General features: G+C 41.9%; 1 protein-coding gene across 3 annotated transcripts in view; it reads left to right on the forward strand.

The window, feature by feature from the left end:
• The first annotated feature begins 2687 nt into the window (after window positions 1-2687).
• Window positions 2688-22349, forward strand: part of BEST3 (bestrophin 3) — a 28607-nt gene continuing 8945 nt past the window's right edge. Inside the window, exons 1-9 of one of the 3 annotated variants that reach the window (XM_065628951.1) lie at window positions 2688-2885; window positions 6476-6645; window positions 8357-8451; window positions 9122-9355; window positions 14525-14679; window positions 15368-15445; window positions 15838-15990; window positions 19359-19439; window positions 20747-20898. In XM_065628951.1, coding sequence (XP_065485023.1) covers window positions 6494-6645; window positions 8357-8451; window positions 9122-9355; window positions 14525-14679; window positions 15368-15445; window positions 15838-15990; window positions 19359-19439; window positions 20747-20898 — 1100 coding nt within the window. In that variant the 5' untranslated portion in view covers window positions 2688-2885; window positions 6476-6493. The remainder of the gene's footprint in view (window positions 2886-6475; window positions 6646-8356; window positions 8452-9121; window positions 9356-14524; window positions 14680-15367; window positions 15446-15837; window positions 15991-19358; window positions 19440-20746; window positions 20899-22349) is intronic. The other 2 variants (XM_065628969.1, XM_065628960.1) reach the window with 2 other exon arrangements.

The following is a 22349-nucleotide window of genomic DNA, read 5'->3' on the forward strand; positions in this document are numbered from 1 at the left end:
ACCTCATGGCAGCTACGGGTTCCTCACAACGGGAGGAGGAGGGACAGGCGCTGATCTCTTCTCTCTGGTGACCAACGACAGAACCCAAGGGAATGTCAGGAAGATGTGCCAGGGGAGGTTTAGGTTGGACATGATGAAAAGGTTCTTCATGCAGAGGGTGGTGGAGCACTGGAACAGGCTCCCCAGGGAGGTGTCACAGCCCCAAGCCTGACAGTGTTCAAGAAGAGACTGGACAATGTCCTCAGACACATGGTGTGAACTGTGGGGTTGTCCTGTGCAGGGACAGGAGTTGGACTCAGTGATCCTTGTGGGTCTCTTCCAACTCAGGAAGAGTCTCTTCCAATCCAGGCCTCTTCAACTCACATTCTATGATTCCGTGATTCTATGATTCTATTCTACAGCTCTGCTTGGCTGTGTGCTCACTGCAGCCAGGTCCTGCGCACGTCTTCCTTGCCATCAGCATCTCAAACCTCCAGCAGGCATTTCTTATACCGCAGGACTGTCACGGCCATGTCAGCATCACCCAGAAGCAAAGGAGTGTGACTGTCATTAACCAATATTTTCACAATCCTTAGCCTTAGCTGACGCTTGTGTCAAAGACTGGGAAAAGCATTCACTGCTGTTTTCTTCCTCCCAAGTCCCCTTCTTTATCCTTTGCCCCTAAAGCTGAAGGAAACTTCTAATGTCTTGGGGGAAAAAAAAGGATTTTTGCAAAATTCTCTAGCTAGTCCTCACTGAACCAAAGAAATGATTGTGATGGCTTTCACAGCCCTTCTGTAATAAATACACTTTTGGAACCTACTACCAATGTGCTGTTAATGTTGTGGGTCCAAAATATCAATATAAAGCTAAACTGAAGAGCTCAGTCAAAATGTAAGACTGCCTTAAAATTCACAGTGAAGGTCTCCACTCACTCATGCTAACATAGATAGTGGCATCTGCTAGAAAAGGCAGTAAGTTCATTAACCAGAGACAATGCAGCAGCAGTTACAACCCATCACTCTTTCCCCTCCCTTCCTTCCCCATTCAGATGGACCAAGGCAAGCTATGGGGGCTGGACAGCTTAAAATGGGAGGACCATTAGCTGGGAAAGGATGTGCCCAGGCAAATCAGAGGGTGCAGTAAAGCCACACTGCGGCCTTTGTTAGCAAGGGCTCTACACCAAGTCTGCTTCTCTTGGGGAGGGGGGAAATGGAGAAAGAAAGATAAAAATATCGCTTGTCTTTGGGAAAAACCCAGCAAGGACTTAGGGGCACCTTAGTGATAAAAAGAGGAGTATTTCCTACAGAACCGGTCACAATGGAGCTACACGGCTGGAAACCTGTATTTATTTCTGCCTCTGAACACATAGGAGCTCTAAATCTTGTGTCTTCTGCAAAACAGCTTAGAGCCAGTGGAGCAATCTCAGCCGCCCAATCTGCAGGAAGACCGAAGAGCTGCCAGAAAAACCACCTGATACCCACTGACACACAGAGGTGCTATTATTTACTGCTCAGTGAGACCAGCAAATGATTATACTCAGCAAAGAAGAATGTTTTAGGTCTAAGTAATTATTTTACCAGTGACCTTAAAATATCCCTGTTGTTAGGAGTTTTCCTTGCAGAGGGCAGTGACTGTAATAGGATCAGGCAGTATGTTTCTTCATGCCAAGTCACTGAATGCTAAAATGATTTGTCATCTTTTGCCACAGGCCACTGCCTGACACACACATGCCACAGTCTAATGTCTCGCCTGCTTTGACATCAAAGTGTCTTCCTTCTGCCATTGCCAGCGAGAAGAAAGGCAAACAACGGCAGCAGCTGATTTTCTTTCTGAGAGTTTTAATTAAATAAGTGGTCTCAAATAGCTGAATGGGACAAAGGCTGGGGGAAAAAACCTTTCATCATAAAATGTATTAAATCTATAAATCTTGCTTACTCTCTCCCCTGCAATTTTCTTTATTTACTTCACAGTCATATTATTTCTTTCTCTGTAGAGATTTATGGCAACATTATACAGCATCTCCTGGTCTTTCACAGTCTATCACTGTTTACAGCTCCCTCTTAATGCCATGGGTCATAAAAGACGGAGTTCATCTCCTTTTACAGAAAGACGGAAAGAAGCCCTGTGCAGTTCCTCCGGTTACAGAAAGGCTTTCACATGCTGAAATGCATCATCGTGACTGGGTTCATTGAGTCTGATGCGACTTTTGGTAACATCAACTCTGCTTATTTGGAGGGATGGGCAATTTCTACAGCATACCCTGATGCCCTGATTTCCCAATTTGAATCAGCAATGCAGCAAAGGTGTGCTCCAGGGTGGGATCGAGGTGCACCTGGGGCACAGTCCCAGGTTGGGTGGAGTCGTCTCCAGTTTTCCCATTTGGATGTAGTCAGTGCTGTTCACTGATGTGTCTTCACAGGGCTGGCTCAAAGAGATCAACCTTTTCAAAAGAAGTCTCAGAGAAAAATACTCCCTTCTTGTCTGTCCTGCTTTGGGGACGGGAAATAAAATGTAGAAAACTTGGAGGTGCCAGCCAAACCGTCACAAGATTCTTCATGCAAATGAAAGGGGTCCTTCCGATGGCAAGTGGCGTTATAATTATAGACTAGAAAAGAGCAAGATCAGCAGCTGCTGCTGCTGCTGCTGCTTGCGTTTGTTCCCTCTGTAACTGACAGGGCAGAGTACTTGGCAAAAACAGACTTCCAGAAGTGGAAAGACATTTTAACCCCTGTTCTTGTCAGTCCACTCCTCCTGAGGCTCGGCAGCAGCAACCCCTTGCTTCAGGTTAAGGGAAGAGCAAGGTGACTATTGCAGACCTGAAGGGGATTTTGTTTGGAACGTCTGAGAAAGAGAAAGGGTCCGGGATTTGTCTCCAGGCTTGGATTGCCAAATCAGCCTAGCAGGTCAGTGGATATAGCGTGAACTTAATATGCTTTTGTAGTTGGCTTAACTCAAATCTCTCTTGCTCACTTTCTCTACTATGCCATAAACCAAGAATTAAGGTGATACAATGACAAGGGGTAGATCTGCGCAAAGGCACTATTTATTTATACATTCTGTAACATGCCCTTCATGGTCAGTAAGGAAAAACTGATGGCTGTTATTTTTTACTGTGGTTTCTCTCTCAATCCTAATGCATCCTGAAATTCTCAGCCAGGCAAAAATCCCATTTACAGTTGGGCTCAATATTAGGGGTGCGGGGGGGAATATTTTATTTTTAGGTGCTTATACCTAAAGGCTTCTAATGATCTTAGCAAAAGTGGTGTAATATATAACTCACATTTCAGCCTGTACTTGATAAAGTTTCAGAGAGGGAACAAACTCTGAACAAAAGGAAAAGCAGCATCATAGACACGAGACAAAGTCTCTGCAGGCATAAAATGGACATAGTTTGTGTTATGTCCTCAAAACTTGCACATCCATACCAGCAGAAAGCCTAGCCCTATATCTGCTAATGAAGGTAAGGGCAACACAATTAACAGGAAAGTCTTCCATGACACCAGTGCCTGTGGTATCTAATCTAATGCTCTCTGTCCTTCTGTGGCTCGGGCCAAACCAGCGCTCAGGCAGGAATGTGCTGGGGGGCATTGTTATGCTTTGCTCTTCCTGTCCATCTCAGTTTTAGCTTTTTAATTTCCTGTGACCATAAGTAACATTGGAAGGACTCTCAGCCAGCACACTGCCTGTGAACCAAGGGCTTGGGACCACTGTGCAAGAACCAGACCCAGCGCAAAGCTTTAGGCCAAAACTTCCCATTGCGGGGGGTGCGGAGCTGTACCCAAGTCGTTGTAGTTGTTCCCAGAGGAAAAAACACAAGTGCAAGTTTAAATCTGTGCTTGGTATGTTGCAAAGTGTCATCAGGCAGGCACATAGCTCTTTCATAGCTTCATATAGTTTAAAGGGTTCTTAGATCACCTGATGTGACCTAATGTATATTTTAGGATATTACATTATATTACCCTGAAGTCCCTATATGAACCCTGTGATAAATGTTCAATAAAGCATTTGCTTAGCAGTAAAGTAAAACACAGTGCATCACAGGAGGGGCAAGGCAGGGAAAACAAGGCACTGAAGCCTAAAATTGCTGTAACAGCCCCAGTTTTATTTGCCCACTTCAGAGGCAGAAAGAAAAAGCTGCCTCCCAAGATAATACGAAGAGTTTCTGTTCAGAACCAAGGGCATTGAGTAAAGTGCTAAGAGAGATGGCTGGAATCTGATTAAGTGAAATGCAGTTGCTGGAATCAAGCAGGCAAATTGCACTTTTTGGAGAAAACTCTCATTTCCCAATCTAATGTGGGTGAAATATTCTTCGTCCTGAATCCTATCATCATCACAGTTCTGCATTTGTGGCCAAATCCCATCCACTAGGCATTTCAAGACAGGATTTGATGCAGCTGCATAGAGGAGGTGGACCTCTTTTGTCCAGCTCAGCTAGTGGCCAGTTTCTGGCACCATCCAGTCACTGATGCTTGGAAGGATGACTCCTTCCTGAACCCCATATGCAGAAACTGAGAGCCATGGGTTTGACCCTAATCACTGCAGATGCTGTGAGGGTGCTGCAGGCAATCTTGTTCCCTCTGTGGCCTGTGACAGAAAGGACTGAACAGAAAGTGTCACAGATGCCCAGATGTCAGGGGAGACCAGCAAAGCCTTTTGGCTCCATCCCCTGTATGTCCCAGCTATGTGAGTTCTTCCTGAAGATCAACTTGGTCAAACTATCTGCTGTCATCTTAAAGATCCTAAACCACAGGGTGTCCATCCAGACCGCTGTTGCAATATTTGATTGCCCCCACAGTTAGCAATTTAAGTTTTACTTCCAACTGCATTTGTCTAACTTCATCCTCTAATCATTGCACCATGTTACTCTGGGGGTCTGGGTTCCCACCAAGCTGTAAGCCCTCACATTATCAGGTATCTTCTCTATATCTAAGTCCCTACAAACCCACAGTCCCACTGGAAGTTTCTATTACAAATTGGATATTAGTGGGGAGATAGACACTTCTTGACAATAATGCTTGAACACACATGCTCCCCAACATCAATGGCAAGGACTAAAACCTCCTACAGCGATCTCAGGCAACTCAGTGTATCATTAACAGTATTTTTTTAGCCCATTCCTTCCCTGTAGCCCAGCCACAGGCTTCTCCCATTGTTTTTAAGGCTCCATTTCTGCTGAAGAATGGAGAGCTCTGCTTCCATTTTCTTAAGTGTTGCATTCTGACCACGGGCTTTCTAGCAGACAGGACTGCATTGCTGCACGCCAGTCAGCCAGTTTGGATTCTGAGTTGAACTTTTTGGAGTTCAACAACAACAACAGCAAACATAAAGGCCTGTGCCAAATCTCAGACACAGTAAAACTATCATTTGGATGCTAAAGAATAAAACCCATGCATCTTAAAAAAAAAAAAAAAGACAAAAACAGAAAAAGAACTCTTCTGCAGACGAGAAGAGACAGTCTGCCAGCAATAGAAGACTTACGGTGTCTTTGCTGATTCTCTTGGTGACTAAAAGAAAAAGTGGCACTTTTACAGCTGAATTTTAATGGTTTACTTTATGCTCTGCCATCGATTAACTATGAGTTCATTCTTTTTTCTAAGAGCAAATAGCCTACAGCAGCATCAAGAAAATATAGGCAAGAATCACATTTATGGTGCACAATAACTACTCTGAGGCTTTGTGCTTTTCTTAGTTACTCCCTTTCATGCATGCTGGATAAAACTGCCTTCATCCACATTTGGAGTTAGGGCTTGGCGTTTTTTTTGTAAGCACATAAAAGTTCCTGTAACATCCCCCTACACTGGGTAAACAAGTACCAAAACAAATGTAAAATATTTACCTGTATACTTTTAGTACTGCTGTAATTACACTGTGTCGCATGCTGCCTACCTGAGCAACCCTGTGGCTTTTTTTGCACGGCCATGCAATGCCGAAGTATTGATGAGTACGTCCAACTGCCAAGCCGAGAAATAATAGGGTTCCCAAGATGATCTCAGCTGCTGTCGTAACCGCTAATGAAAGAAGCAGTCTCCAAATCTCATTTGGCTTTAGATGAGCATAATTACCAAAGCCAGCTAAAAATACTGGCTGGAGAGGAAGGTGCATTTGTGAAATTTAGCATTACTCCTGTTGCTGGAAGGCTGACAAAAGTTTGAAAAAAAAATTCCAAGCAATTCTTCTTCTTTGATCACACCGGACTGAAGCAAACTGGGAATAAGCAGAGGCTTCAGAGGTGTAATGTGTCCCTGCCACTGCCACCCAGGTCGACGGCCACATTCAGTGCCCGCTCTCGCTTTTGGGTGGCCTTTGAGGTAAAGCCCAAATGCTGCCTCACGTCAGTCAATCTGCATGTCTCAATGGGGCTTGTAACTGCGAGTTTTTATTTCTCTCTCTTTCTATATGTATAAATATCTATAATCTATAAAAGGATGCATTCAGGTTAGGATACACTGTCTAAAATGTTGTTGGTTTCCTGCTTCTCTTCTACTGTTTCTAGGCACAGCCTGCCAGGACGATGACAGTCACTTATTCCAGCAAAGTAGCAAATGCCACTTTCTTTGGATTTCACAGATTACTCCTAAAGTGGAAAGGCAGCATCTACAAATTGCTGTACAGAGAATTTATTGTTTTTGCTACTCTTTACACAGCGATAAGTGTATTATACAGGTATACTCTTTCCAATTCACATCTCATTAAATGTTATACTGAAGTTCCACACTTCATAGTGTTAGGCTGATGAATGATGGTTGCGGGGGAGGAGGTTACTGCACAAATATTGTCTTTTCCTTGGACCTTTTCTGATATCCGTTCCTTTTCACATTTACTTTAATGTTCCAGGGAAAGCCTGCAGGGTATAAATAAAATATAAAATTGTATTCAGCTGATTCTACTTTCAGCCCAGTATTGAGGAACTGTCCTATTGAAGTTAGGCTAAATAAACACCCATAGCTAGATGATGTTATATAGCTTTTATCATTCTGACGTCAAGTTGGCAGCAGCGAGTATGTCTCTCTGCTTTAAATGATAAATACAGAGTTTTCACTCTACTTGCAGAACTGTACCTTCCGTTGCTCAGTGGTAATTTCTTTAACAATCCTGAAAGGTAATAATTTGAGAGACAGGTTATATAGTCAAGAAACACAAAGTTTTGCTTAAAGCTAGGACAGTGTGGGAAACTTTATTTTTAAGCTTGCAGAGGGCCAAGTAAAACTATGGAAACCAGACATGGTTTTTACCTGTGTGTCACCCAGCACCTGGGAGGGTCACATTAGAAGGAGAGTTGCTTTGTCCACCAAGGTGTGAATTAAACACCTGTATGACAGATGCAATGCATCAGTTAGTACAGTGAAACTTTAAACTGATGAAGTACACTACACAGAAGTATCAAAATCATGATTCAGCTCTAACCTTGATCTGTAGTTAGACCTCAGTGCTTGCTTTTTATGTGAAGCAAGGAGAAAATGAGGTTCAGTTTGTCTGTGATTAACCAGTAATTATCCAAAGTGTTCAGTAATCTATACCTGTAAATTTGGAAAGAAGATTATTACATTAATATGTAGAGAAACACCAGAGTCACATATTTATTTAAATTAATCTATTAGTAGTTCTACTGAAATGTTAGGCAATTAAAGACCATGGTAAGTACACCATGGAAAGGTTTCTATGTGCAGTTTTTATTGCAGAATTGTAAGCAAAAGCCACCAAAAATTTGTCATGTCTTCCTTTTATATGAAATCAAAGAATAACTGTAATACTCATCTATACAAATAAAGTAATTGTTTATATTTAAGCTTGTTGTATATCTTTCTCCATGGGCAGAAGCTGCCATGTTCCACTCACTTTTTATCACCTGGTGAATATTCTCCTTACTGCAAAATAAATACTGTTGTTGTGTTTTTAATCTTGTGGAAAAGAGAATTTTTGCAGGAGTAAGAGTAATAACTACTGCACCAATGCAGCTTTTTCAAATAAGAGCAACTAGAGATTGGTAATCTCTTGCAATTGAAGCAAACCTGAGCCTTTTTATTACGTAGCCCTCTGAAAAATGAGCAAGCTCTACCTGCAGATGTATGGCTTCTTGTTGGCTTTGGTCTATATGAGATGGCAAGCTAATTCTCCAGGCGTATTGATCCTAATTAGTAGTGTCAGTCAAAATTGTCATGAGAAAACTGCAAAGACCAGGGAATAACATTGTCTTCTTCTCCAGCTTCTTTACTACATGCCAAAAGTGTTCAGCACTTTACCTTTAAGAATTCACTTCAAAACATTAGCCAGGTTTGCTCTCGATTGTACATGCCTGATTATTTATACATATTTGCACTTTGTAGTTAGTGACAGAGTATTATGAAAGGACACATACATTTTATTTTTGCTGCAGATTTTTTCTTACAGGTAGCCAAAAACGGTTCTTCGAAAAATTATCAATTTACTGTGACAAATATGCTGAACAAATCCCGGTAACTTTTGTGCTTGGTAAGTACCGGTTACATGTGACATTCTCCAGTGCTGCCTCTGTTCAGGCATTTTCTGAATCTCCATGCATGGACATATTTCAGAGCTGAGGGGTATATGGGAGATTAGAGGCTCACGATAAAATTATCAGCTTCCAACAGGTCTCCTTAAATTTGAGTTGCATTTATCACATCAACATTTATGCTCGTGTTCTTAATATACCAACAAAAGACTGAAGTTTCCATATGTGTGTATATATATATATATATAATCATAGAATAGAAGCATTTAGGTTGGAAAAAACCTTTAAGATCAAGTCCAACCGTTGACCTAACACTGCCAAGTCCACCACTAAACTATGTCCCTAAGTGCTGTAGTTGATAGTGCCCACTAACACTGACACATTGTGCCTGATCTTTTAAAGCATTAGATCCACTGAGTATTTACTACAGAGGAGGACATTTGGAAGTTCGTGAGTATGAGATATTCAGCTGGAACAGGCCATTAAGCTACAGTGTCCACCAAATGATAAGCATTGATTGCATCCTGGGTTTTTTGTTGTGACTTACTGCATTTATTTTGGGATGTGTAGCTGCTTAGTGATATTAATAACACTTTACAAACTCACTTAAAGCAACCTATACAGAAATCCTGATAGGCACTGGACTTTTTTTTTCCTTCTAACCCGCAGGTTTCTACGTTACTTTGGTGGTGAATCGCTGGTGGAACCAGTTTGTGAACTTGCCATGGCCAGATCGACTGATGTTCCTCATCTCCAGCTGTGTCCAGGGCAGAGATGAATATGGGCGCTTGTTGAGGAGGACTCTCATGCGTTATGTGAATTTAACATCTCTGCTGATCTTTCGCTCTGTGAGCACAGCTGTGTACAAAAGGTTTCCTACCATGGACCATGTAGTGGGAGCAGGTACAGCCAAGCCCTTCTCTCCAGAATTTCTTTCCTTTCCCTCAGAAGTGGGAGGGAGGGAAGGAGCCAGACTCATTTTTTCTTTCCTCTTTGTCCCTGTATGTCTCTTAAACTCAAACTCTCAAACATATCAAAGTTTGAGACTCTTATGTGGAGCTGTTTTCAGATATCGTGGAGGCAGTAGGCCTGCCGCGAACACACAGGCACATGAAGCCAATACAAAGTTCTCCAAAGGGTGAAAAATAATGTAGTTGTGCTGTAGCATGATGCAGGAGGAATGGTGGCTTGTTATACGGCATTGCCTTGGTGTCTAGGATGTAACCTTGTCTTGAGTATCAGAGACTCTGTGGGCACTTTGCAAGTACAGCTTTATCTCGATTATTTGTAAGTAGATTGCATAGGTCACAGATTTATTATGATACACTTAAAAACCCGCAACACCAAAGGTGTTTTCTTTAAATTTACCACCTCAACTGAAGCTCAGTTTTTCAGAGATAAATAGGTATTAAGCGTGTCTTTATTTTATTGATTGTTTTGATAACACAGTGAGTGTGATGATGGGGAAGAAGCGTTCAATTGTGTAAGACTTTGCTCGTCTATGAAGGACTGACCACTGAGTATTTAAAGGCAAGGTGTGATGCTGTGCCTTCTAAATGGCATGGTCAGTGTCAGGGGTAGGACACCAGTGCAGAGATGTGGGGATCTGCTCCAAATAGGAGAAGTCATACATTTTTAATTCAATGTCTTGCATTTCTTACGATTATTCCTTTGGCAGAGATTAGTAAGCAAAGCTGTAGCAGGTTAAAATATGCAGTGTGTATATGTATATATGCATTTCAAATATGTGTGAGAAGCTTTGAGCGTTAAAAAAAATCCAGGCAGAATGCACTGATCTTACTGAAAGGAAATAATTTGTGTTGGATTCAGTTGTATTTTGAAGTTCTCTTCCTTGTGCTGTTCAACAAAACTGTTTACCTGAGCCTGCGAGAGGTCAAGGAAGCTTCTGTCACTCTCCCCAGCAATCTGCTTCTAGTACACACTGGAAAATTACAACATTTCCAGCAAGCTAATCCAGCTCTGCCTCCCTATTGCTAAAGACAATCTGTTCTGAAAAAGACAAAATGTCTCAGTGTTGTACAAAAATTGTAGACAGGAAAACAAGATTTTTTTTTCTATACGGTAGAAAATATTCTACTATAAACTGTATAACTAAGTATTGACAGTGTAGTCAGCTCTGTGGATTTCTGTAGGTTTTAACGCACATTGTACCACAGAATCTTTGTTAATGCAGTACTGAGCACTGGAGGGTATATTTTGCTCCCATTAACATCCAGTGATTAACTCTGCAATTATCCCCTCTCTAGCTCCCTATGGCATTACATGTCAGACTGCATGGGAGTGCAACATCTAATGTGAACATGAGTGCCAGAATCTGGTACTTACAGCATAGTCATCATGGAAACCACTTGTGCCATTTTGCATTTTGCTATCAAACCATGCACTGCCACAGCGTAACTATTGCTTCACGTTTCGCTTTTCAGCAAATGAACTGCTTAAATTCATAGATTTCAAATCTGAAAACAGTATCATGACAATCTAGTCTGACTCATCCATAACACAAGGCAGAAAAGCTTACTCACAACATCCTTTATCGTGTTGCAATTTCTGACTGAGCTATAATAACTTCTAGGAATATAATCAGCCCTGATTTAAAATTCAGCTGAGGATAATGGAGACTACACTACATCCTAGGTGAACTGACATTCACAACAGTGAACTCACTGTTGAAAAGTGAAATTTTGTTCGCAGCCCAAACTTGCACAAAGTCGTCTTCTAATCACTGGATTTTGTAATGGGTTTGGGTTATTCTTTTACTTATATGAAAACGCTGTTTTCTCGCAAAAGCTGCGTGTTAGCAGAGTGCATAAAGACTTGAATAAACTTAGGAGCTTCACCTTCTGTAGTCTCTCACTACAAGGTATGGTCTTCAGCGCTGGATCTTCTCACTCTTTTCTAAACCCTTTCCCATTTTTTAGCACTCTTTGTGAAGCTGCAGGGAGCAGACGCACGTAGATTCATGATGTTTTGATGCTGAGCACTGCGGCATGTATGGCGTAAGCATCAAATGACTAGCAGCAGTCCTGAGCATACCAGTCCTGTTGGCTGCCAGAGGGAAGTCGGATGCTCAAGAACACAAGTCTCAAAAAACATGAGTAATGAGTCAGCAGACGGGCAGAGAGCAGCTCCAAACAGCTGACGGGAAATGCTGAAGAGAAACACGAGGTGTGAACCCAACTACATGAATACCTACGGACAGCTGAAGTTTACGGTTCCAAACCCTCTACTGGAATGAAGAACTGAAATTAATCATTTCCCACATAAACACAGAAGGAGAAAGTGAAACTTTTATCTGTCTGACCATTGTTAGTGCACTCTGGAGACGAGGCAGACGACCGCTATTCAGTTCCTTCTTCTCAAACCACGAGTCTTCAGAGTATTTGACGTGGGTACCGTGAAGCAGTCATGTCTCAAACCATTCAGTTTTAACAGGAGAACTGAATACTCTTCAGATCCCTTGAGGGAGATCACAAGTGACTTTTTCCAGCCAGGCTTGTGTTCTCATCAATAATTTTCCCATAAGATCACTTTGGCTGACACTGCTCACATTAGTGTCCTTTGATTCTTTATTGATTAGATCCCATGTCAAGCTTTTCATGCTTTCACTAGGATTCAGTGCCCTGTCATGCCTTAGATCATCCTTTTCAAGATCTTGGCATAGTATCTGTCAAATATTTTCGGTTTTCTGGATCTGCTCCAGTCTTCCAGCGCTTGTCAAAACCAACAGTCTTGTTTGGAGAGTTCCTCAGTTAATTCTTTGAATATTCTTGAATAAAAATAGCCTGACCATATTTAGAAACCATTTAATTTTAATAACTGAGGTTTAATATTTGATGGAATATTTGATGGAATATGAAGTGTTTCTTTACCACTGCAATAACAACAAGCAGTTCTGAAGTGCATGTTGTTTGTATTGCTATAACCTTCATCAGAAGTAAGAGCAATCTAGAATTGTTTAAGATCTTCTGTGAGAAGAATACTAGGCATTATTAATATTCATCAAAGACAATATTTAATTAATATAAACACAAACACCTTAACTTAAAAAATAACTACAATTTGAATGTTATTGTTAAAAGAACAGGGCTTTGTTGAGCTTTTCTGAACAAAAAGGTACCCAATGTAAGTGGAGGGCTGAAGTGATCCTTGGAGCTTTGCTGTTCTCTGTGACCCCCTCAGGCTGTGTCCTTCCAGATAATGACTTCCCAGAGCCTTCAAGTGACTTGCGTCCAGTGTTTACTCCAGACTGTCAGTGTTCTGCTATTCTCTCTGTCTGCTTCAGCCTGATAGAAACATCTTTTCCTGTCCCATAATGAGCAGGCTAGGCAGCCAAAAATCAAAGGTAGCCTGAAAGACTGACTTTTATGAGTCAGGAGTCATGATGAGCAGGTCAATTTGTCTTGTTGCCTTATTATTTCTGTGCAGTTGTTTATGAGAACTGGCTGCAAACTGATGAGGGATCTTTTCAAAGCTATGTCTTTTTCTGTTCTCAAATTCCAGGATACTGCAGGAGTACTGTCTTGCTGCCAAACTTTTCATCTTCCACAGAATGTTCTGTCCTGTCCTTGCGTTCCTTCCCGGTAGCTGCGGTGTTTCATACCTTGACTTGTTGCAACTATACAACAGTGGCATTTTCATTTTACCCTATTCACATTTTTATACAAAACATAACGGAGTTTGTGTGTGTGTATATATTTCTTTTTGTCACTTCATGTACCTTTAGCAATATTAGCAATAACAGGCCAATACTTAGTTACTAGTTGGAGACTAGAAAAAAAAGTCCTGTCTACTCCAAATTCCCTTATTGAATTTTCAGCACTCAAATTTTGTAATTTATTGGCTGAACCACCTATTTGGGGGCTGCCTTATTACTAACTTTGTCTTGTTTTGGAGCTAATGCCAAAACAACAAAAGCAGCCTTATACCCACCCTAGTAGCTGACACACACACACATGAGCAAAAGCTCAGATCCCCCAAACCTGAAGATTGCTCCAACCCCAGAAAATCCAGGATTCTGACCAAGAAAAATGTGACATTCCCCGTCGTGAATTTTCCAAGGTTGTTTTTCTCAAAGGCTGGGTGGAAGGAGGACAGCAAGGCTGAGCTTTCTCACCCACAAAGCCCGATGGAGTGGAGGCGTTGCTCCAAAACCAGCCGCTCCCGTGCCAGTCCCGGGCAGCGAGCTGCTGGGCGGCAGGTTTTCTCCCGCACAGCCTTGGCTGCCCTGCTCTCTGACCTTGGACTTGCTCGTGGCAGGGGGTGAGCGGGGCTTTGCAGGGCCAGGGGAACTCTGCAGGACACATCATGCCTTCCCAGCACCCCGGCCAGGCAAATCGCCAGGCAGAGAGCAGCTCCAGCCTGCAGCCCCTCAGCACGTCGTCTGGCCCCATGTCCCGCTAGCAGCAGGATTTCTGGGCATGGTTCCTTTTCCATCTCTTTGCACGCCTTCATAACCCCAAAGAAAACACGAAACACAATCTGGCAGGGAAGTGTTTCGCTGGCAGAAGGCACAGTCTCTGTTGAGCTCTGTTTCATGCATGCACTTGCATCTTCTGTTGCTTGTTCACTGCTTTGCAGATTAACAAAAAAATCATCACAATCAGAAGGTCACATAACTGCCCTTACAACATATGTTGAGATGTTGCTAAAAGCCATCATTGCTGAAAAGTGATAGTTTCTTGACTGATTTATCCAGTTCCTTACTTTTCTGAGAGTATGAAACTAGGGAGCAATCTGTACAATTCTTAGTATTATATGTATCTACAATATGTTGGCAGTCAGATATGAGATCACAGTAATATATCGCATATATTGATCAAGAGGGATTTTGTGTAGGTAGTTATTGCAAACAGAAGTTGTTTCAAGCAAGATCTATCCTGGTGGAAAATACTCAAAAAAAAAAAGGAGGCGGCTACTAGTTAGAATTACAAATAATGTTCTGCATAGTCTTATGCAAATAACACATAAACAAATTCAAACATATTCAAAATTTATTACATCAGTTGCACTGACTGCACAGAATGACTGAAGTTTTTTTTTTTATGTAACTAGGTTTTATGACAAGATATGAAAGAAAAATTTTTGATGACCTTAAGTCTCCCCACCTTAAATACTGGGTTCCATTTGTCTGGTTTGGAAATTTGGCATCGAAGGCTCGAAAAGAGGGAAGAATTCGAGACAGTGTAGATCTGCAGACACTGATGAACGTAAGTAGAGAAAGTAAATCTACCGAAAACTAATCTGAAATTGCTATGCAGTAGCTTTTCACTTATATAGTTTGATTTAGTGCACACAACTCTCCACTGTCATCAAAATGATCTTACTCAAGATTTGCACCACTTTTCTCTGTACCAATATACACTGAAGCACACACAGCAGCAGATTGCTGGGATTGTATTTATATGACTAAGAAGATATTAACTGAAGCAACAAATTGATGAGTAAAAAATTATTGTAACATCGTTGTAAATTTATACTTGTTCCATTACTGCAGGAAAAAAAATGAGAATAATTTGACATTTTGAAGATTTTAATATCTGTTTCAGGGAAGATAATCTCCCTGAATATTTCATGAAGTGGTCAAACATCTTTTTATGATATAATATATTCTTCTTCATGTATCACTAGACTGTAGATAAGATAGAAACAAAAGGTAATTTGTGAAGAAATACGCACTATTCTCCAACTCCATGAACTAAGTGAATATTCAAACATGATAATAGGGTACTGGATATAATTATTATATCAATTTATATACACTACACTTTCTTATCTCCCTGTCTTTTTACATGTGCAAAAATGAATCTAACACAATGTTTATCATTTTGAATTGAACCTCATGCAATTTTAGTTTGTTGGGGGTTGGTTTTTTTCTTTTTTTTTTTTTCCTTGTAGGAGATGAACAAGTACCGATCTTGGTGTAGTCTTTTGTTTGGTTATGACTGGGTTGGAATTCCACTGGTCTATACCCAGGTACTGAGACATTATCCTTTACAATATTTGAAACACAGTTTCCATAAAAGGGGAGTTTGGTGCACAACATCCATAGACTTGAGCAGAGTCTCTGAGCTGTTGACTCCCACAGGACTATGGATGCCTGGCTAACTATTTAAGTCATATTTCATGTGGAAATGTTTTGAAGGCCTTGAATAATTTGGGAGAGGGGAGGGAAGCACTGAAATGTTTTTATGTTTCCTGGATGTTCTTCCTGGCTATAATTATTCCTGTGGCCTCTCAATTTGCAATACCTCGCCACAGATTTGTAAATTATATGGCGAAAGGCAGTCAGATGCCTTTGGTTATGTGTTGCCTTATGCATAAGATTGTATGATTGCATGATTTCAATGAAGTTTTGTTCTCTGCAGGTTGTTACGCTCGCAGTATATACTTTTTTCTTTGCCTGCCTGATAGGGCGCCAATTTTTGGATACTGACCAAGGGTATCAGGGACATGACTTAGATCTTTACATTCCAATCTTCACGCTGTTACAGTTCTTCTTCTACGCAGGATGGCTTAAGGTAAACTAGCTTTCTGGAAAGGTCATGGGGAAACCCTCCCTAGGGAAGCTGGGGAAGGTGTCAGAGCTGAAGTCAAAGTGTCAGATTTGTGGCACGCTGTAAAATCACCAAAGATTAATCGAGTTACAGAAAAGCTGCATTGAGCCCAAAGTGTCCTGTGGTTGTAAGGAAACATAATCCAAATACATTTTTAATTCTACCTGCCAGATCTTACAGAAAGAAACAGTCAGGAAACTGAAAGAGCCCATTTCCACAGGACCAGTCCAGCCATATCTCCCTAAGGAAGTGTTACTCCAGCAAAATTGGGTCCCAGGACTTGGATTATAAAATGACAAATTAAAGGTTAAAAAGAAAAAAAAAAAAGCACAAACCCACACTTTCTTCCACTCTGCTGTGCGATGGGCAAATATTGCTGCAGATCTGGCATAGGCTGAAAGGGACTGAATCATACTTTCTTCTTAGGATCAAAGCCAGACTTTAGTATCTGCTGTTAACTTAATCAGATGCAGGCAATTAAAGGTCTCCAGTTCCACAGGGCTATCAAACAGTGACAGCCAATATTGGTTACAACGCCACCACATAAAAACATTCATTAAAAAGAAGAGTTATAGAAGGAATTGGATGCTACCCATCAGCCAATTGATGCCTGGTCAGTTAACGTATCACCATCAATCTTATAGTTGAGTAATTAAGCCATATATCCCACAGCGGTTCTCTCCTCTGCAATGAGTATCAAGGCAGGCTAACTGGAAAAAAGTTTCAAATAAAAAGCAAATTGGTACATTAGGGTCCGTGTGCATTAAGGTTTCCCTTTGGGTTTATTAATCATGGCTGGAAACTTAGAGCTAACTTTTATGTTAGGTTATAATTGCACAAAAATGGCCAGTTTTAGAGCTCCCTTCCCACAGCCAGCTCCAAACGGCAGAGAGGGCAGCACACTGAGCTGACAGATCACAGGCGACAGGAAAGTGCCTGCAGGGCGACAGGAAAATTCCTAGGGAATTGGAGGCGGGGTAGGGGGTGGTTGCAGGGACCAGCCTGGAGGGGAAGCAGGAGAGAGGGAGGGCTGGGGGAGCGCACTGCTTCTGTGGAAATGTGGGGCTCTATCTCTAGGCAATGCCTTCCAGGGTTTTATTAGCGGGTTACAAAACTGTACGCTATTCCTCTTGACTGCCCTGCTGGTGCTACCAAGAGGTGAATGGTTTCCCCTTCATCAGCACCCAAGGATGCCAGTAGCGTCTCTTCCAGTGAGGCTCAGGGCTCCCAGCCAGATCCTGTCTATGGCAGGTACAAGGTGCCATCGAAATTGAAAAACCTTCTGCATAAGAAAACGAAAGGGAGGAGAAGTGGTTTTAAAAAGCTGATTTAATATCGGCAGTGCTCACTCAGACCGGAGGCTTGTCCAAACCTGCAGTGCCCCTGAGTCAGGATATTTCTGTCTTGAAGGTTACAGCCGGTTTCCTGCTGAGTGCGTTGGGCTTTGGCTGCCAGGCTGCAGAAACGGCCCCCAGCTATTGACTTCCAGTAACTTGGCAACTCCTCAGAAATGATGGCTAAACTGAGCTCATTCTTTGGCCTCGGGCCTGGTTTGTTATACCTACAATACAGGGGCAAAGTTTCCCATCACGTGAGACACTTCTAAATCCCCATTTTCATTACAGGGATAGATGGGCTGTCCAAATACAGGGCTTAGATGCCCAGTACTACTTTACTTTCCAGAGAATAAAGTCCTGTCTTATATCCCAGGACCAGGTCAGCCAAGAAAAAGGCCACCACTGCTGTTCCCCCTGTCCCAGCCCTGCTGACATTTTTAGTTCATGTGACAGGTATTGCAGTGGATTTTTGGGCAGTGATCCCCCAGTTTACACTGAGCTGATCCAGTATCTTCCCTGGCTTCTGCATTCTGCCTTATTCCTATTGCAGAACTTCTATAGCTTTACCCCAAATTTAATGCCATGGGGCAGGCCAATGAGTGTGAGCAGAGGTGTCCCCTGTCTCCTTTTCATTCTTCCTGCCTTACATGGGGTTTTTGTCATGTTAGTTTGCTCAGCAGCTCATTCGTCATCTTCCATCACTGGCCTGGGAAGTGCTGGCCTAGGAGAGTCAGCAAAGGCCTACCCACTGGTACAGCCTAGAGGCACATAGGAATAAATAGCGGGAGTGACTGCCTTGCTATTACAAGTCAGCTGTCCACATCTAGGTTTATGAGCAGGGCTGTTTAATCATACAGTTGCTTTACCCATATCCATGTTAAACAAAGGACCTGGCCACTGTTCCTGTGCATGATCCTGGTGACCAGCAGGAAGGCTTGGGAGGGCCAGCAAGAACATGATCAGCTTCAAAACCAGGGCTTAAAAAGACAAACAGAAGGAGAAAAGCATGAAGGGGAGAGGATGTTTAACCTCAGTGTACCAAGGAACTGAGAAACAGAGCAGCAGTCTAAAGTTCCTAAAATATTTTTTTAAAATTTTCCTATTTCATCATTTTTTTCACCCCCAGCAGCTGAGTTTTCTCCTCACAATGTACTTTGGTGATCAGGGGGAGGGCAGTCTCTGGTGGTTTTTCCATTTATTTATTTATTCCTTTGGAGGGAGCAGGACTGGATGAGGCTATGGGCAGCCAGAGAGGTTTCCTTTCCCAGCCTAGTTCCCAGATTAAGCTGCCTCACCACAAAGGTGCCTGGGCTCACTGTTTAGTTGTTTCCTCCACAGAATGGGCTTCTGCCCTGCATTTTTAACCACTTCATGTACAGAAAAACAAAACAGCAGGCTTCATTAAAGAGCAAACTCAGATCCTGTCTCTCGGCTTTGGCTAGCATGATGCACGGCATCCACTTGAGTCAAGTCTTTTGGTGGGCTGCTTTTCCTGGAAAGCTGCAGGAGGATGCCATCAGCACCACTCCTGATAAAGAAGCAGGGGCTGAGGGCTGAGCTGGAGGGATGAGCTGTACTCCCTCCAGCAGACTCCAGTTGCAAGGCTCAGGAATGGCCTGGCAGAGTATTGTAGACCATAATGCAATAACAGAGCCCCTAGCTGCTAAACCATTCATTTAAATCAGCCCAAGACAACAGTAAGGAAAGGTAATGACTATCTTATGTGACAATTACCATGGCCCAGGCATGTTTCCGTTCCCAGTAGGCCAACACAGACAATTATGATTGACAGCATCAACAAGGCAGCAAGGTATGAATCTATAGGGAAAGCAAGCTGTTCCTTCACTGGGCTGGCAAAATCATCACACAGGAGCTCATGCTATGATTGCAAGTGACAGGCAGGGAGAGAGAAAAAAAATCAGATCCTATTTTCTCTGCAGCAGCGGTCCTGACATGGCATGCCAACCTCTATTCACTGTCTCATTTTCCTTTCAGGTTGCTGAACAACTTATTAATCCATTTGGAGAAGATGATGATGATTTTGAAACTAACTGGTGCATCGATAGAAATTTACAGGTTGCTGTTGTTATTGCTTCTTGCAGCTTTACGGTACCATAGATTATCATTACATTTAACCCTATTTCCTATATCATGGTACAAATTAAGGGCAACAAACATCATCAAAACAAATTTTATTTCTACAAGATAATGCATTCTGATTTAGGTATTTGGCATTTCTTGATGCCCAACTAAACATGCAAACAGCTGACCTCAAACTTTAAGCTCCCTTTATGCCTGGAAAAACAGGCCTGGAAAACAGGTCAATCCTGCAAATCCAAAAGCCATCTATTCCCACAGAGATGAGAACATGGTTTGCTAATCTAAATGTCTAGAGATTACAATATTGCATATGAATCTTCCTTTAAAAAAATGCAGTAAAGAGATCAAAAAGACCAAGCAGGGCCCTGAACTAATAAGCAGGGCCCATATCATGATTTGTGTTGTGATGCTGCTGCCCACAGCAGCATCTGTGGTCAGCACAGGAGCCAGTGTCCTCAGTGACAGGAGCTGCGAGGTGGCCAGAGTACAGATATATTGCAGATAACCCCAGTTCCCAAACAGCCCCTGTCTGTCATGCCATGAAGGAGCCCAAAGAAATGAAGAGGTCCCATGGCACCCACTGCTGCCCTTGCAGGTAGAGCCAAGCATAAGGTTGAGCTGTTGTCAGACCCCACGTCTGCTGGGGACCACTGAGCCTGCAAAGCAGAGCCCAGGTTTTAGAGGGAGCAAGAGCAGGGCAAGCAAACCAGCATATGGAGCAAAGCAAGTCATGCAGGTATGTGCGGGGGTGGGAAAGGCCTCCCCGCTGCCAAAGATGCTCTCTGGCTTAACACCACTTCAGGCTACTTGTGCTACGGTGCCTCAGAGCTCTTTGTATAAAATATATTGGAAGGCCCTGCAACGGGATTGTCATATACTTGGTTCTGAATGTCTTAAAATGCGGACAAAGTGTGTCAGAAAGCTTCTCAAACTCTGGACATTTTAAGGAGCACAGCTAATACGCTACACAGACTTCCCATAGCACATGGAGGATCATAAATCCATTTAACTACATCATGTGTGAGGAAAGGAATTAAATCTGACACAAATATCTTTGCAGCATAGAAGACTCAAGTTACAATAAAATTTATGCTTTGATGAGTATAGGAGGGTATAGGGAGTATATTTTATAATACTGAGTCTTTTCCCAATGCCCAGGCCAGCATACACAGCTTACTTTAAAGGGCTTCTGAAAGAAATGTTGACCCAGGGAATACAAAGCAGATTATTTTGTATACTGTACTATGTTGAAAGTGACATGATTTATACCGAAAAAATCTAAGGTCTCACTTCTGGCGGTGGACGAGATGCACATGAACTTACCAAGGATGGAGAAAGATATTTACTGGAATGATTCCTCTGCCCGGCCACCTTACACAAAAGCAGCTGCTGATTACTGTATTCCTTCATTCCTTGGATCAACTATTGAAATGGGGTGAGTGGCACTAAGGGTCCTTAACACCGTCAGAAAAATCACCACCATCAGCATCATCACCAATGATGATACATGGAGGGCGTGGAGAGGCTGGTATTGGTGGGATGATGTCTCCAGTGGTCCATGTGCTCATACAAATTGTGCACCCGTTGCTTAAATTGTGTAATTAAAAAATAGAGTAAGTTTGCAGGGAGGGTTTGTTGATAGTCTCTGAGTGCAGGATGGCATCTGAAGGCAGTGACTGGCTATTCTTAATAATTTTTTATTTACTACCACTTCTTCATACATCCTCCAGCTAGCAAAATAGATATTCCTTTGCTTGTTTTGTTAGCAGATGATGGCTAAAATCAGTCCAGTGTTTTGTGAAGATAAACAAGAAGTTGTCTTAAATGTTATATGACTTTTCATTGGCTAACGATCTAGGCATGGAAGTTGGAGTAATCAGATTTTGTGAAGAGATAAAGAAAATTAGTTAACTGCAGAGATCAACACAAGAACTATCATTATAAAGAAACATATAGAGGATACAGGATTGCCCCATGTTTTTAGGACCTATATCAGAAATCGGTGATAGGCCAGTCAGCTTAGAAGCCATTGAGTTTAAATACTCATGACATGCTGCATGAATAGGTCAGCAAGTGCAAATACCACCACAAACCAAATACCACTGCCTGAACAAACAACAGGGCAAATAGACCTTTTCATCTGAAAATCTTTTTTAAAACTTTAGAGTAGCCATTTTTTTAACTTTAAAACTTATCTCAAGAATTTCTCAGTTTTTCCAAGATTTTACAGCCTTTGTCAAAATAAAAAGTGTTTAATTTTTTGCTTCATTTGGCCTAGAAACTGGTGTTTTCTTATTTTTATTCCTCTCATTTTTCCATTTTTGCATGCATTCTAGTACAAAGAACAATGGTTTATATGAATTCCTTTTATCACGCACAGCCTTTTCAGAATTATTTCCCTTTGGAAAAACTACAAAATGGCCAAAAGAAAAGAAGAAAAGCCCATAGAATATAAAATTTTTTACTGCAATTTCTAGAGGGAAAAAAAAGTGGCAAAGAAAGGAAGAAACATTATTAGCTCTGCAAACAATTTTTTAGTAAGAAGCACTTCACACAAAAAATGGAAGGAGGAGTGAATGAAAAGTAGCTCCATGTTAGCCCCTGTGAAATGCAAGCAGCTCTGATGTGTTGACTTTTTTATTAATTATATTCTCCTCTAAACTGTTTCTCTGTTCATCTCTCTAAAAAAAAAAGGGTAGTTCTTATGCAGACTTTAAAAACAAGATTCAAGTCCAAAGCAAATACATAAAACTTGAGCCCAAATCCAAAGTCTTCTCCAGTCCCCTCAAGCCATCATCTTCACAAATGCTGGATGAAATTCCTCTGTCCCTCCAGGTCAGCGAAGCCTCCATGTGCTCCTCGCCTCAGATTTGGCCCAAGCCCCTT

The sequence above is a fragment of the Caloenas nicobarica genome, chromosome 1 (assembly GCF_036013445.1).
Source record: "Caloenas nicobarica isolate bCalNic1 chromosome 1, bCalNic1.hap1, whole genome shotgun sequence".
NCBI classification, from domain to species: Eukaryota; Metazoa; Chordata; class Aves; order Columbiformes; family Columbidae; genus Caloenas; species Caloenas nicobarica.